This window comes from Colobus angolensis, unplaced genomic scaffold (genome assembly GCF_000951035.1).
Source record: "Colobus angolensis palliatus isolate OR3802 unplaced genomic scaffold, Cang.pa_1.0 Scaffold97, whole genome shotgun sequence".
In the NCBI taxonomy this organism is placed as follows: Eukaryota; Metazoa; Chordata; class Mammalia; order Primates; family Cercopithecidae; genus Colobus; species Colobus angolensis.
In genome coordinates, this window is record NW_012123709.1 from 7,366,385 (window position 1) to 7,383,002 (window position 16,618).

Below are 16,618 nucleotides of genomic sequence, written 5' to 3' on the forward strand. Positions count from 1 at the left end.
TCAGCTGGGTGTGGTGGTGTGTGCTATAGTCCCAGCTACTAGGGATGCTGAGGCAGGAGGACCACTTGAGCTCAAGAGTTCGAGGTTACAGTGAGCTACGATCACACCACTGCACTCCAGACTGGGCAACAGAGGGACACCGTGTCTTTAAAAAAAAAAAAAAGGAAAAAGGAAGATTTATTAACAGAAAGTACTCTAGGAATATCCAAAGTAATTCATGATCACCAAAAAACCTAAAAGATGCAGCATTTCCCTTCTTGTGCTACAACCTTTAAACATACCTTTGGTTGAGGCTACAGATTCTAATTTTATTTGTTCTGTCACATATTGCTAAGATTAGTTAACTCATTGCAATTTTCTAATGAAATGCTTTTAAAAAATTGGTGGTGGAAACATTTTATTTTCTTTCACTTTCTTTCTTTTTTTTTTTTTCTTAAGAGACAGGGTTTCACTATGTTGCCCAGGCTCTTACTGAACTCTTGGCCTCAAGTGATCCTCCGTCCTTAGCTTCCTAAAGTACTGGGATTACAGGTATGAGCCACCACACCGGCCCATGTTTCATTTTCTTAATAGGAATTTACAGATTCCTATACCTTCAAAATCGTTTCATCTCCCCACGCTTACATCATAAACTACCACCAGTAGTTAGCTTATAATCAGACAGTTGATTTTGTGTGTAGAACTTAAAAGACAGACACAGGCTTTTGTGGGGTAAGTGACTCTGGGGACACATCACAAGGGGACGGCACAGGGAGAGCTGGTGTCAGGCAGAATTCTGAACAAGGCAAGCCCGGGCCATGGGAAGCTCTTGTCCCACTGAGAAGGTAATTGAAGCAACGACAAGTCAACCCAACATTAGACAGAGGAAAAGAAGACTTTCTGTCAGTCAGTCTGAGAATAAGAAGCAAGAGACAGAGTGAGAGGAGGGCAGGAGAGAAGGAAGAAATGGTGGAAAGAGGCAGAGGTGGAGAGAAGGGAGGGGAAGAGGGGAGAAAAGGGGAAGGGTGAAATGGCGGGGGAGGGGAGAGGAAGAGGATGAGTGTGCGTTCCCGTGTGCACATTTATGAGAGAGAGAGACGGAGTATACACACATGCCTGTGAGTACACAGCAGAAGTGCAAGAACAAAGGGAATAAAAACAAAAGGGAAGGCCGGGAGCCGTGGCTCATGCCTGTAATCCCAGCACTTTGAAAGGCCGAGGTGGGTGGATCATGAGGTCAGGAGATTGAGACCATCCTGGCTAATACGGTGAAACCCCATCTCTACTAAAAATACAAAAAATTAGCCGGGCGTGGTGGCGGGCACCTGCAGTCCCAGCTACTCCAGAGGCTGAGGCAGGAGAATGGCGTGAACCCGGGAGGCGGAGCTTGCAGTGAGCCGAGATCGCGCCACTGCACTCCACCCTGGGCGACAGAGTGAGACTCCATCTCAAAAAAAAAAAAGAGAGAAAAGTGGTAGGGGAGGGAATGAAAGAGGGAGAATGAGCAAGAAAACTCGTGTGAATGCCCTTGAAAAACTCAAAGATAGCTTCTAAAGTATTTCCTGTCCTTTTTCGATCCACTGAAATCATGCTTCACGCAGTGGAGTGGCTCTGAACTATACAGCACTCTAATATTTCCTGCATCATGACACTTTTTTTTATTTTATTGTTTATAACCTTGGTCAAGGAACTGGCATTTCTTGGGCTGAACACATTCTAACTTACCATTCCCTTCCGAGGAAGCTGCTGTCATTTTTCCAGAAACAAAAAAAATTTCAAAACCAAACAAAAAACACCTGCTCAGCTTAGTTACATTTAGCGTAACATACATTCGCAAACCGGTGTTACATACACAAAATATACAATGAGCTCTCACAAGCAAAATCTGCTTTGACTGCCCCAGAAAAACAACGTTATCTTCGAACTAACCTTCGACTCATCAAGTAGTAACAGCGTGGCTCACTGTATATTTTCTCCACTGCCTTTCCATTCGCAATGGCATATGTGGTGTGTGTGGCATAGGGCATTCACATACACATAGCTCCACAAAGCCTGCCATATGCACTGAGGCTAACTTCATGTTTACAACACCAGAATTCAGTTAAGAGTGGAGATAAAAGCAAATACAGGTCACTGTTCAGATCAGGTAGTAGAGAGAACGCCTAATCGCGGGAAGGCAGACGCAATAGGGAGTCAACTGATGAGGAAGAATACTCCTCCCCTAACCCCTCAGTATGTAGTTCCACATCCAAAATATACCAGAAATGGCTATGAGTTACTGCTTATTGGAGGCATGGTATCTCTTTGTGTGAAATAATGCACTACATTTCTCAAATATTATTCTATCCTAGAGATACTGTTGCAACTGACTTTAAATCAGAACATCTTAGTAGAGCTGGGAGAAGTCAGGTAGTGAGCTCAACCCCATTCTGCAGATTGGAAAATTGGGACCCAGAGGAGTTAAGTGAATGATGCAAGGTGTAGCTCCAGCCAACAGCTGGGCTGGGGGAAGACTTAGCTTCCTTTCACGTTCTGGTGTATTTACCACTACACTGTGTCTCAACTCAGGCAACAGGAACAACATGAACACTTGTTACCCTGAGGACCATGGCAAATATTATTCAATATCTAGGGAGTGTCCTTTCTTCCATTCATTACATTGTCATTTTGACCCTATCCCATGTGGATCAGAAATAACTGGCATATGACAACAATAGAAATGAAACAAAAGACTTTGCCTCTACAGACTAACCGGACCAGCAAGGAAGAGGCCCACCTTCTGCAAATGACCATCCTTTGTCAAGAAACAAACACCCCCTTTTCCTCATTCGGTGATGTGAATGAACACAATGTCAGGTTAGTTTGTTAGTAGGTGGGTTTTGAAATGCCATTTTCTGTTACCTCATCTTTCTCCAAATGTAAACCCAAGGACCTTGAGCATTCATTCATTACCAGAGGTTTGAGATGTCTTTGCCATTTCTGCTCATCCAGGATCCAAGTCCTGGTATCAGAGTCATTTCCATTGCTTTGTGATCGTTCCCTGACAATCCCAATGGATGCTAGCTAGTTTAGTCCTGAGCCATTGAATCTACCCCAATTTGAAGATCGGGCCAGGAGCTGTGGCTCACGCCTGTAATCCCAGCACTCTGGGAGGACGAGGCAGGTGGATCACTCGAGGTCAGGCGTTCGAGACCAGCCTGGCCAATACGGCGAAACTCCACATCTCTACTAAAAATACAAAAATTAGCCGGGTGTGGTGACATGTGCCTGTAGCTCCAGCTATTTGGGAGGCTGAGGCAGGAGAATTGCTTGAATCTGGGAGGCGGAGGTCACAGAGAGCTGAGATCATGCCACTGCACTCCAGCTGGGCAACAGAGTGAGACTCCATCTCAAAAAATTTTAAAAAAAAGATAGTATGGAATCTGTCTGGGATTTATTGACTTTCTGTAGGTAGGTGAGTCTAAAGAAGAGGCTGTGATAACTGTAAGAAGACCTGCAGAGGCAACTTAAGATAAGCCAGCTGTCCCAGAAAGGTGGAGGTGAAAAAACCCAACCTCATCTACATCATATGACAGTAGATGTGTTTACCAAAAGACAAATGCAAAATGAATTTTGGAAAATCAAGTAAAACTAAAGTAGAAAGGATCCCTCTGCAGCAAAGATTCCTCATGAAGATGATTGCTCTACTTTGTATGTACGTAATTTTGTCAAACTTTATCAAGCAATGCATACTAGAAGTGCATAGAGTATATTATAAATTCTAACAGTCAACTTCTGCATGTTGGAAGAAATGTGCCAACACAAATAAAAGCAACAGAAAGCTCAGACTGATTGCAACTGACCAGAGTTACCTATGCTTGCTGGAGCTCCAGGTGCTCAAGTTTTTGTTTTTGGTGTCATACCAGCCCCCTGTCTGCAGCTTATATATGAGACCTCCATCCCAAATGGTTATTTGGAAAGATGCCCAAGGGCTTTGTTACAAACCCATGATTCTCATCTTTCCAGAGCTGACTTTTACTTCTGAGGGTCCCCATGCACACTCCACTTTGATGTTCCTCAAAGGCAGCACTGTACCAGCAATGAGAGAGATGCACATCTCAGGTATTACATGTCACTCATACTTGACATATAAAATCAACCCTCACTGAGGCACATTTCTCAAGGATATGGAGTCAAGGGTAAGAAAAATCACATTTAAGTAGGCTTCGATTTTGAATGTACACTTGGAGTATGTCTGAGAAGTCTCTTAAATCAAAATAAAGAAGCCTCAGTGTGCAGAGCTGATGTAAGAGGAGCTGGGAGGCTAACTTGTGCCGCCTGTATGCCTGCTATGCTCCTCTCTCTAGGTTACTCTATCTTCAGACAGATGTCTGATATGCCCTTTCTCAAACGTTTCCTTAAGGAAATGGACACATGTTTGGCTTTCTGAGTGCAACTGTCACGAAAAAGAAACAGAAGGGATTAAGAGATCAACACAGCTGAAATACAACAGGTATTGAATATTACAGATAGGAGGAAAACAAGCATGATGTAAGAGTACGTGCTGTCAAAATCTACAAAGCAAGGTAATTTTTTCCTAGCTATCAAAAGGTGGCTCTAGGCATGTGTATTTCTGTATCCCCACTACACAGGAAGTAGTTCTATTTTAAAACCACTAACAGCAGCTTTTATTTTGGAGGCCTCTCAAATACCTTAGGCAAGTCTTGAAACAAGCTTTTTGACATACAAGCAGCTATTTATTCATAAAATGTGATGACCACGCTTATTTGAGAGCAGTTTCTTCTGGTTCGTTCTCAAAGAAACAGCAGCAGAGACTGTTGGTTATGTAGTTTGACCTAAATGCAGTACAGTGTTAATCCCCAGAAAATATGAAATATATCCAAGTCATGGCTGAGGTTAAGGTTGAAGAGTTTTGGGAATTGATTTCTAAGGACTTACTTTTGACATCTTGCTTTTGCTGTCTCCAGTTAAAAATGCCAAATTATTAATTTCATTCTGAATCACAAAATTTTGCTCTTCCCTCTTGAAGTTCTAAGTGGGAAAGAATTGAAAAAGCAAACATTACAAGAAAGTTCTGTAAACCAAAAATAAGATTCTAAGCTCCCCATGTAATTGAATAGACCCCTCCTCTCAGCCAAAGACACTTGAAAAACTAATTCATCCATGACGGGAAGAGGGGGTCAGGCATGTCTCATTATACCCTCTCCCTTTTAGAGTTTAGGCATATGACCAGCATTAACATTAAAATAGAGATCTTAAGACTGACAGAACACTCTTGGTAGCAATAAGACACCAAATTCCAACCTGACTCTAGTATAGCATCACAAGACAGAGAGCAGACCCTGAAGGAAGTAAAAATATTTTACCCCAAAATATATTTATTTGACATATTTTGAAAGGGCTCTGCAAAGCTGTCTCTCCTGTGGGGAAAAATCACATTCTGTAGAGGATCCCCTTCCCTTTCCAGGTCTTTTCCTGATCTTCAAGAGATTAAACGAGAGCCTAGCACCTTTGAAATGTCTGAATATGACACATTTGTCAGCTGTTGTCTCTATGGGTGGCCACGTAGGAGACTTCATCTACGTAATAAGAATGTTGGTCTCCACGATCCTTTGTCTTAACTCAGATACTGTTTCTATTGATTCCAGGTTTTTAGATAATAACTCTTTCCGATTGACAACTGTCAATCAGAAAATCTTTGAATCCACCTATGACCCGGACGCCCACTACCTACCCCTGTTAAAATGTCTTGCCTTTCCGGGCTAAACCAAGGTATACTTTACATTTATTGATTTACACCTCTGTCAGTAACTTCTGTCCCGCTGAAGTGTATAAAGTCAAGCTGTAACCCAACCACCTTGGGCGCATGTTCTCAGGACCTCCTGAGGCAGGGTCATGGGTCATGGTCCTCACATGTGGCTCAGAATACATCTCTTCAAATATTTTACAGCGTTTGACTTTTTATCATCAACAGTTTTCCAAGGTCTGCAGCGTTCACAGCCATTCTAAACCCAGGGCCCAAATGTGTTCTTCTTACGTGAGATTTACACCACAGGATGAAGACTTCTGCCACCATGCGGAAGAGCTGGTCAGAATCAGCATCAGGGCTTTTCAGCCAGTTAGATCTGGGTCCAAAAGTAAATGAATAGGCATTTGAAAATCAGTAGGGATTAAAGTATTCACACCCTAAAAATTATACCAACACTTGGCGACAAGCATTTATCCAGATCAAACTGCATTCTCATATGAAAACAATAATCAGGTAGACTAAATAGCAATATATTCCTTAAACATTTAGATATAGGCACATAATTACAGTAGATTTCTTGAAGGATCTATGATAATTATTTCCATTTGCCAAAGGATTCAAGAATTACCTTAGCAAACTGATGTCAGATATCAACACTTCAAAACGGTCAAAAGTAGGTTATGTTTTTTCTTTAAACTGATTAGTAGATTAAGGTTAAGCTCTAAATTTTGGGAGATGCTTCCCTTAATACATAAGGCTAGCAAAGGTAGGCAAGTTTTGGTCGCTATGACATCTAACCTTGTCCTTGACATTTGTCATCGTCAAACCTCAAATTCTGAGCACTCTCAACAGTTCACGCCCCACCCCTTTTCCTTTAAAGCCAGTTTTATCAATGAAATTTTGTAAGATAATATGTTTTTCACTGTGATTTAGAATGTATAAGCAGAGATCAATTATCCTCATCTATGCCCTCTAAAATGGTTTGAAGATTCCCTATAAATAAGCATTATTCATAAAAAAAAAATAGACTAGCTAAGAAATTTTGCAGTAGCACCAAGAAGGCTGAACTGCAGTTTCAGGAATTCAGTTGTTTCTATAAGCTGTCTTGCAGTGAAGTAGCTTACATATTCAAATTAAATTATACTTCCAAGGGCTGGGTAAAGTTGCCATTTTCAAATGTCTACAGAGACATGAAACTAACTGAAACAAAACAAACAAACAAACAAAAAAACCCCCACTGTTTCTCTGCTCAGCACTTCTGATAACAAACATGTGGGGTTTTTCTCACATAAAACAACTCTTCAACTCTTCAGACACTGACTGAATGACCTACACTTCAAATATGACACTAACTACCTGGAGTTCGTGCAGACCCCACAGGTTAAGAGCTCAGACCCACAAGCCTGCCCCTCACTTCAGATGCCGGTCTCAAGTCCCAGGTTATGACCTGTACTTCTGACCAATTGGCTACAACCAACCCGTTCACTGGGTTCAATAATTTGCTAGAGCAGCTCATAGAACTCAGGAAAATACTGGATTTACTATTACCAGTTTATTATAAAGGACACAACCAAGGAATAGCCGAATGAAAGAAATGCATAGGGCAAGGTATGCGGGAAGAGGCAGGGAGCTTTCATGCCTTCTCCAGATACACCACCTTTCCAGTACCTTCGTGTGTTCAGCAACATGGACATCTCCAAACCCCATAGCTTAGGATTTTGTTCTGTGGTGGCTCCATTATCTAGGCATGATTGGTGAAACCACTGGCCACTGGTTATTAAACTCATTATGCAGCCCCTCTCCTCTCCCCAGAGGTTAGGGGAGGGTAAATGGTGGTAGGGCTCAAAGTCCCAACCCTCTAACTGCAGAGTTGGTACATCTGGCAGCCAGTCTCCATTCTCCAAGAGTCACCTCATTAGAATAAACTCAGGTATGGTCGAAAGGGGCTTATTATGAATAACAAAAGATACTCCTTTCACCCCTTTCCCTCAGGAAATTCCATGAGTTTTAGGAGCTCTGTGCCAGGAAGCAGGGATGAAGAACAAATACGTATTTATTATATCACAATATCAGAGTGACACAAGTTAAACTATTGTCTTTCTTTTTTTTTCTGAGACGGAGTCTTGCTCTGTCGCCCGGGCTGGAGTGCAGTGGCCGGATCTCAGCTCACTGCAAGCTCCGCCCCCCTGGGTTTACGCCATTCTCCTGCCTCAGCCTCCCAAGTACCTGGGACTACAGGCGCCCGCCACCTCGCCCGGCTAGTTTTTTTGTATTTTTTAGTAGAGATGGGGTTTCACCGTGTTAGTCAGGATGGTCTCGATCTCCTGACCTCGTGATCCGCCCGTCTCGGCCTCCCAAAGTGCTGGGATTACAGGCTTGAGCCACCGCGCCCGGCCACTATTGTCTTTCTTAAGGTAAAAATATTTGCGTCTCAAAATGGTCTGAAAAACCTGATGCCTCTTGCCCCATGTAGGGTAACAGCTACCAAAAGCCAGTTCCCTAAGCCCTAGGACATCAGACTGAATTGTGGGTAGCCTGTACCTCCTACCCATTCGTGAGGAGCACCAGGCTAAGAAATATAAAGACTCATGAGGCCAAGATCACTTTGGGATCCTTCTCTTATCTCCTGAACTCCTTACTGCCCTTGGTTCCAGCCTCAGGGACATTCTTATCTAATCTCTCTTGTTTTCAGATTCAAGCAGCCTCTCCTTTATATAGCTGGCATTACTGGTTGTCTGCCCAATACTCATTCTCCTCTTCTTCCATAGTAACAAACTCCATTTTGTTCAGGGTGGCACTGTGCCCTGCTAAAGATCACATTACCCAGCTTCCCTTGAGCTACAGCAAGTAACTAAGTTCTGATCAATACGATGAATGCAGAAGTTGTTGGATGGGCCTCCTGGAAATAAATCTCTAAGAAGGGATCAGCTAGCTGAAGGTGCCTTTTTGCCTTTCTCCTGTTGATTTCCTACTTCCTGTCTGGAATGAAAATATGATGGATGGAACTCTTAATTGGCTTATATCATAAAGTAACTTCAAAGATGGAAGGCAATGTTGAGGATATAAAGACAAAGGAATGAGGCTGGGCACGGTGGCTCACACCTGTAATCCCAGCACTTTGAGAGGCCGAGGCGGGTGGATTACTTGAGGTCAGGAGTTCGAGACCAGCCTGGCCAATGTGGTGAAACCCTGTCTCTACTAAAAAAAAAAAAAATACAAAAATTAGCTGGGCAACGTGGTGGGCACCTGTAATCCCAGCTACTCAGGAGGCTGAGGCAGGAGAGTCGCTTGAGCCCAGGAGGCAGAGGTTGCAGTGAGCACCCAGATTGTGCCATTGCACTCTAGCCTGGGCCACAGAGCAAGACTCAGTCTCAAAAAAATAAATAAATAAATAAATAAATAAATAAATAAAGACAAAGGAATGAGGCTTTCTAACGAGGAACAATACTGGCCCTAGCTGAGCTATCTTTGGACTTCTTTTCTGTGTGAGATTAAATTTCTCATTTGTTTACGCCACTATAGCCAATTCTCCATTATAAGCAGCCAAATGCAATTCAAACTTGAGGCTTGAAGTTGGCAACGCTTTCTGATTTCTTTTCCATTGATTTTTCAGGTCAAATGTCAAATTTTATCAGAACTACCAGCTGTTCATTCCTTAGTGTTTTGGTTTAAATGAGCTTCATAGGTTTTCGAGACACCTTCAGTGGGAAAAGGTGAGGGTCATATCTTATCTAGCCAAGGAAAAGCACAGCCACAGGGACTGTGAGGAGCAAGAGCGTATGGTTTCCTGGTGGGAGAAGGAAGAGGATTTTCATCTTGTTGCCTTCGTGTGAGAATGCAGTTTCAGCTGAACGTATTTTTCTTTGGCCACCCCTCTTCTAAGAGGCAGATATTTGCTCTTTATCTCTACTGAGGTTCTTTCTTCAAGTTCAGAGTGATAAGTGCAATGAAAAACATCTCCATTAAAGGTTTTCCCCTAGGCACGCAAGTCAAGGAAGGTATTTGTGGGAGAACGGAAGATCCTGACCCAGCTTTTCATATTCACTCATGCCCTCTCTGCCCCCAATTTAATGCAACAAGGTGCTTCTCCTGCTTGATCCCAGTCTCCTGTGGGATTCACCATCTCTGTCAATATTTAGTCGCTTGATTTTCTTGTAGATACCTAGTGGATCTGTGGGTCTCTTTTAACATCTGCACTGCTTGCCAAAAGGCAATTGGAAAACTCAAGGCTGTAGGCAGAGAAGAAGGCTGGGTTGAGAGGTAACTGTCAGAGATTCTGCCATATCACTCGAATAAGGTACATTGTCCTCATTAAGTAATTTCTCATCCCTCAGCTCCATCCAACCCTTCTGAATCTCCACTGTCTGTTATTCTACACTCTATGCCCATGTGGACACATTATTCAGCTCCCACTAAGTGAGAACATGTGGTATTTGACTTTCTGTTTCTGAGTTGTCTCATTTAAGATAACGGCTTCCAATCCATCCACATTACTACAAAAGACACGCTTTCATTCTTTTTAATCACTAAACAGTATTCCACTGTGTGTGTGTATGTGTATCCCACTTTTTTTTAAATGCAGGCATCCACTGATGGATGCTTGGGTTAATATCGTCTCTCTGCTGTTGTGAATAGTGCTGCAATAAACATATGAGTGCAAGTATCTACTTGATATAATGATTTCTTTTCCTTTGGGTAGATATCTAGCAGTGAGACTGCTGGATTGAATAGTAGTTCTATTTTTAGTTCTTTGAGAAATTTCCATACTATTTTCCAGAGAGGTTTTCGTATTGGGTGATGGTTACACTACAAGTCCAGACTTTGCCACTAAGCAATGTATCTATGTAACAAAACTGTACTTGTACCCCTTAACTGTATAACAACAACCAAAGGAGGAGCAGCAACCCAAGTGGATGAAATAACTGAGCATAGTCGCAGAAAAAAACAAGAAGCATAGGAACAGAATCCTGGATGGTGGCAGGAGTATGGAGACTTAGACTTTCATTTTCAAAAAGACAAATGGGGCCGGGTGCAGTGGCTCATGCCTGTAATCCCAGCACTTTGGGAGGCCGAGGCGGGGGGATCACCTGAGGTCAGGACTTCAAGACCAGCCTGAGCAACATGGCGAAACCCCGTCTCTACTAAAAATACAAAATTAGCCAGGTGTAGTGACGCATGACTGTAATCCCAGCTACTAGGGAGGCTGAGGCAGGAGAATCACTTGAACCCGGGAGGTGGAGGTTGCAGTGAGCCGAGATGGCGCCGCTGCACTCCAGCCTGGGCGACAGAGCGAGACTTTGTCCCAAAAAGACAAACAAACCAACAAACAAAAACAAAACAAAACAAAAACAACGGACAAATGATCAGGTTTTGAAAGAAAATAAAGCCATGCTCCTGTGTTCACAGTCAGCATGTCTACTTTGGAGGTAAGAGCTTTTTTCAGCTTTGTTCCAAAGCCTCCCCCAGAGGACCAAGCCTGAGGTAGCTGCTGCATGGGATTTACTCTAACTCCCTTCAACAGTTTGAGAGAGAGGTTTTCACCAAAAATCTCACTATTTAAAGTTCAGTGCTAAGTTCCAAATATTTCTGACTCCCAGGAAGGGGCCTAGGAAGGCTGATTGCCTTTTAGAAAGAGAGACTTGTTTAGGCCAGGTGCGGTGGCTCACTCCTGTAATTCCAGCACTTTGGGAGGCAGAGGCAGGCGGATCACCTGAGGTCAGGAGTTTAAGACCAGCCTGACCAACATGGTGAAACCCTGTCTCTACTAAAAATACAGAAAAATTATCCAGGTGTGGTGGCGTGTACCTGGAGTCCCAGCTACTCAGGACGCTAAAGCAGGAGAATCACTTGAACCTGGGAGGCAGAGGTTACAGTGAGCCAAGATCATGCCACTGCACTCCAGCCTGGGCAACAGAGTGAGACTCTAAAAAAAAAAAAAAAAAAAAAGAGACAGAGAGAGAGAAAGAGAGACTTGTTTAATACATCTTGACTTTTATCTCCTCGCATAAGGAAGCGAAGCACTTACGTGCCCCGCACTGAGTACACAACTGGTTCTTGCTTATTCTGGGTCAACTTCAGGTTGGACACTGATCAACAGAAGCCGTTCTTCAGAAGAGTATTCCAGACACCAAAGAAACTTTACACACTGCTGTGGCAGGGCAGAAAAGAGCACAGAGGTTTAATATGACAAGAAAAAGCAGGGAAGAGGAAAGCCCAAGATGGCTCTGTTACATATTTAAAGAGCTGCCACAGGGGATTACAGTAATTTTGTGTGGTTCTGGAGAGTAAAATCAGAGCTGATAGGTAGGATTTATCCTCTGAGCTCACATGGTTTGAACCGTCTGAAACCAGAATGGGACTGCATGCATGGCAGTGCTGTCCCTGTCGTCTTTTGCCCTCCACTTTTCCCAATAACCAGAGGCAGAAAGTCACGATAGGAAAAAGGAAGGGGTATTTCTCCATCCACTGGGAGGTAAGATGAGGTGACCGCTAACAACCCTGCCAAGGCCACGATTCCGTAATTCAAAGCCAGCTAATGTTTTGGATGAAGAGAGGACCTGAAGAAAGTAAAGGCACTCATGTTGGAAGGCTGTATTTCTCAGCACGGCTCATATGACTGTGATGCTCAGGGAAGAACAGATTGAAAAGTGGGGATGAATGAATTAATGATGATCTCAAAGACTCTCTGACATTGCCATTTTTAGCAACTGTCAAACACTGCATAAGTATAACGTACTCTGTCTTGAGTCTTGATCGTCAATAGTGACAAATGCAATTAAAGAGCTATTCCAGGAGCAACTTTACTCTACTTTTATTTTTCACTTCAAACTCTGGCAATTTCCTTCTCTACACTGCTAACATTATTATGATGGGGAAATGACTAAAATGACCCTCAAAAAAGCAGGGTTTCTTTTGTGTGTGAAAATGACTACAATTTCCCATAGATAGGTAAGGAAAGAAAAGATTTTATATGTATATATATATATATGGAGAGAGAAAGAGACAGAGAAAGAGAAAGAGAGAGAGAGAGAGAGAGACAGTGTATGTGTGTGTGTGTGTAAGGTGTTGTAAAGTGTTTCTATTGGAATGTTAAATATAAGTAATCTTAATTAGGTTATTTTAAATAGTAAGTACAATTTGCCTCATAAAATAAATTAAAATAAATGCTAAAATGAGTATATCCAGGCCCATTTCTTGCCCGTGGCAGAATGGGTTACCACTCAAAAGTTACCAATGTTCCCCCAAATATTTCTGCATCCCTTCAATATCTATAATGGGTACCTTAAAATAAAACATTTTCAAATTTGTATTTTAGGGTTTTAAATTTCAGAAGGGTATAGTATAATAAAAATATGTATTAGTCTTTGCCTCTGTTTCCTGGCACAGAGCTACTAGAACTCATGGGATTTCCTGAGTAATAGGAGTTTCTTTTGTTATATATAACGAGCACCTTTGACCATACCTGGGTTTATGCTAATGAAGTGACCCTCAAGTGGGGAAGGGCTAGGTAGCTTCAGGATGGCGCTGGTTGCTAGAAAGACCAAGCACATGGTTAGGTGGTTGGAACTTTCAGCCTCACTCCCTACCTCTGGGGAGAGAGGAGGTGCTGAAGATTGAGTTCAATCTCAATCACCAATGGCCAATGATTTATCAATGAAACTTACATAAAAGCTCGTACAATGAGATGCAGGGAGCCTACAGGTTGGTAAACACATCGATGGGTTGGGAGGGTGGTGTGTGCCAGGGTGGACACAGAGGTCCTGCACTCCCCTACGCCCATACATTTCCCTATGCGTCTCTTTCATTTGAATGTTCGTGAGTTGATTCTTTTCTAACAAGCCTGTAATTGTTAATGTGCTTTCCTGAGTTCTATAAGCTATTCCAGTGAATTATCAGACTTGAGTGAATTATCAAACCAGGTCATGAGAACCATGGGATTTGCAGTTCACTGGGCAGAAGTGTGAGTAGCCTGGGCAACTCATTTGTGGCTGGTGTCTGAAGTGGAACAGTCTTGCAGAACTGAGCCCTTAACCTGTGGGATCTGCACTAACTCTGCATAGTTACTGTCAGAATTAAATTGGATTGTTGGATACCCAATTGGTGCTGGAGAACTGGAGAATGGACTTGGACAACTGACATATATTTGGTTGCAGGGAAAAAAGCAACAAAACCCACAAAGAGGGTAAGGATCATACCATAAGATACAATGAAAATGTCTGTGTTCATCCTATCAATAGCTTTATGATTTTGCAGACTTATATTCCCACAAGTCTTCACATTTCTCATATAATTGTTGTTTAATTATTTATTTTGACTCAGCTAAATTCTGTGCACCAAATGAACATTGGGGAAAGAGTGACTTACATTAAAATTTATCTTATGACATGAATTAATTTTCCTAATTATGACATTAGAGATTTTCAACTTTTGAAGTTCTGTAGAACAGGAGTGATGATGGTGAGCTGGGATACACAGCCTGTCCAGCACAGCATATGGCCACCACCCCAGGGGACTGACTGATGGGAGAGAAGGGAAGGTGCATAGAGTCAGTGTGAAGGGCTGAAGGCAAGGGATAGGGAGAGAATGAGGATTCTGGGTGACCCTCCTGAAGGACTCAGGTTGGGGGAAGAGGCCTTGAGAATAGGGAGCAGCAGGTTTGGATAAGTTCATTATATTGTGCTGTTTTCCACCTCTCCTCTCTAAATGGTGCTCAAATGTCAGAACAGAGACACGCAGCATGAAGTATCTCCGTAAGTCTCCAGTTTTGAATTTCATCTCATACCAAGGTGTCCACTAATTTGAGCCATTCCCCTTCCTTTACCCATGCTTTCAGCACATATCTCACTAATATTCATCTCAACATGTCACTGGTCTTCATTCTCAGTGACTTCAATATATGTGTTTATGATTTTCCAGTTCCATGGCCTTTTCGTCTGTTGATTTCTTCTCTAAGGGTCTTGCCCTCCACCTGCCTCAGCATGCAATCCCATGGTCATTACTAATAATTGTAACCTCCCCTAACCCCATAATCTGAAATCCATGCATTTCACTTCTCTGACCACCACCTTCCTCCTATCTAGTACCCACTCTCCAAAAATCCTTTGATCTTTTGTCTGTTCATGCACATTAGGCTTTCTACGTTTTGTCCTCCTTCTCATCCGGCTTAAATTCCATGATAAATCTTTATAATTACCCCCTTACATATACCCTTAACTCCCTAACCTGTTTTTGTTATACTCACTTTGCAAAACCTCACCTCTCATGAAATGCAATTTACTTCCTATTCTTGGTTGATATCTGACAGCTGAATTTGGCTGGAGAAAAAGACAACCTGCCGATGGGTCTTACTGTAAATTCATGACCAGAGATCTCTTAATGCTGCCTGGTAATCACCCTGCATTCCCTGGTCCATCTACTCTTCCACTCTCCCTGGGAACCACCTCATACCTTCTCTTTACTCTTCAAACCTCTAGCACCTTTCCCCATCTTCATCCCCAAATGATGATCTTGCTTCCTACTTCACTGAGAAAATAAAAGCAATCAGAAAAGGACCCCAAAAGACCTCTCTCTAAATGTAGGGGTGTGTGTGTGTGTGTGTGTGTGTGTGTGTGCGCGCGCGCGCGCATGCATATCAGCACCCACAGTCTCTGCCCTCCTGTCTGTTGCTGTGGATGAACTTCCTAAGGCTGACCTTTTGCCTGCTCAAGGTCATTGTCTTAGAAATTATCTCTCTCTTACATGATCATAGCCCCCGTCTGTACTGGATCCTTCCCATTGGTGAAGAAACAAACTGACAAGTTTCCTATGTTAACAGCTCCTCTCTTGACCACCCTCCTTCTGCCTCTAGCTAGTGTCTCATTTCTCTGTTCTCCTTTAGAGTAAAACTTGAACAAGTTGCCTGTATTGCTGGATCCAAGTCCTTTTCTCTCATTCTTTTAACCTGTTCCAAAGAGGCTTTTTATCTTTAATACTTTTCATAGACACTGCTCTTGTCAAAGTCACCAATAACTAACGAGCTACTTAATATAATGCCCAGTCTCAGTTCTCATCTTATTTACCAGGAGCATTCGAGACAGTTGGTCATTCTTTCCTTCCGGAAGCTCTTTGTGAAGTTGGCACCCAGGATACAACATTCTGTTGGCTTTCCTGTCTTGTTGGTTTCTCCCTCTCAGTCTCATTTGCTGTTCCTCTTCTTCTGCCCGACCTCTTAGTACTGAGGAACTCTTCTGTCTCTTCCTCAATCCTTTACTTATCTCATCTAGTCTCACAGTCCTTAAATGTATCGATTACTCCAAAATGCATATGTCTACACCAGACCTCTCCCCTGAACTCTGGATCTTATATGCAATTACCCATTCAACATTTTCACTTTTCTACTGAATAGGCAACTAAATTCAACATGTCTGAAAGTGATCTCCTGATCCTCCCCTCAACAACCTCACTCCAACCTTGGCCAAATCTGATGTATCCACAGTCTTCCTCAATTGCTGAAAAGGCCATTCTTCCATGTACTCAGGCAAAACTCCTGGAATCATTTTTGACTCTTCTCTTTTCTCTCATTCCCAATTTGGAAATTCCATGGGTTCTACTTTCAAAACTGACCAAGAATCTGATAACGTCTGGCAACCTTCACTGCTACCATCCTGGCCTCAGTCACCATCAACTTAAAAAAAAAAAAAAAAAGAAAAAAAAGAGGGTCAGGCGTGGTGGCTCACACCTATAATCCCAACACTTTGGGGAAGCCGAGGCGGGCAGATTGCCTGAGCTCAGGAGTTCGAAACCACCCTGGGCAACACGGTAAAATCCCATCTCTACTAAAATACCAAAAAATTAGCCAGACATGGTGGCGCACACCCATAATCCCAGCTACTCAGGAGGCTAAAGCGGGAG

General features: G+C 42.7%; 1 protein-coding gene across 1 annotated transcript in view; it reads right to left on the minus strand.

Moving 5' to 3' along the window:
- The window catches only part of RYR3 (ryanodine receptor 3), a 400,958-nt gene that overhangs the window by 61,358 nt on the left and 322,982 nt on the right, over window positions 1-16,618 (minus strand). Inside the window, exons 67-68 of the mRNA XM_011932727.1 lie at window positions 6,017-6,104; window positions 4,918-5,010 (exon numbers count right to left, since the gene is read on the minus strand). Of these exons, the coding sequence (XP_011788117.1) occupies window positions 4,918-5,010; window positions 6,017-6,104 (181 nt within the window). The remainder of the gene's footprint in view (window positions 1-4,917; window positions 5,011-6,016; window positions 6,105-16,618) is intronic.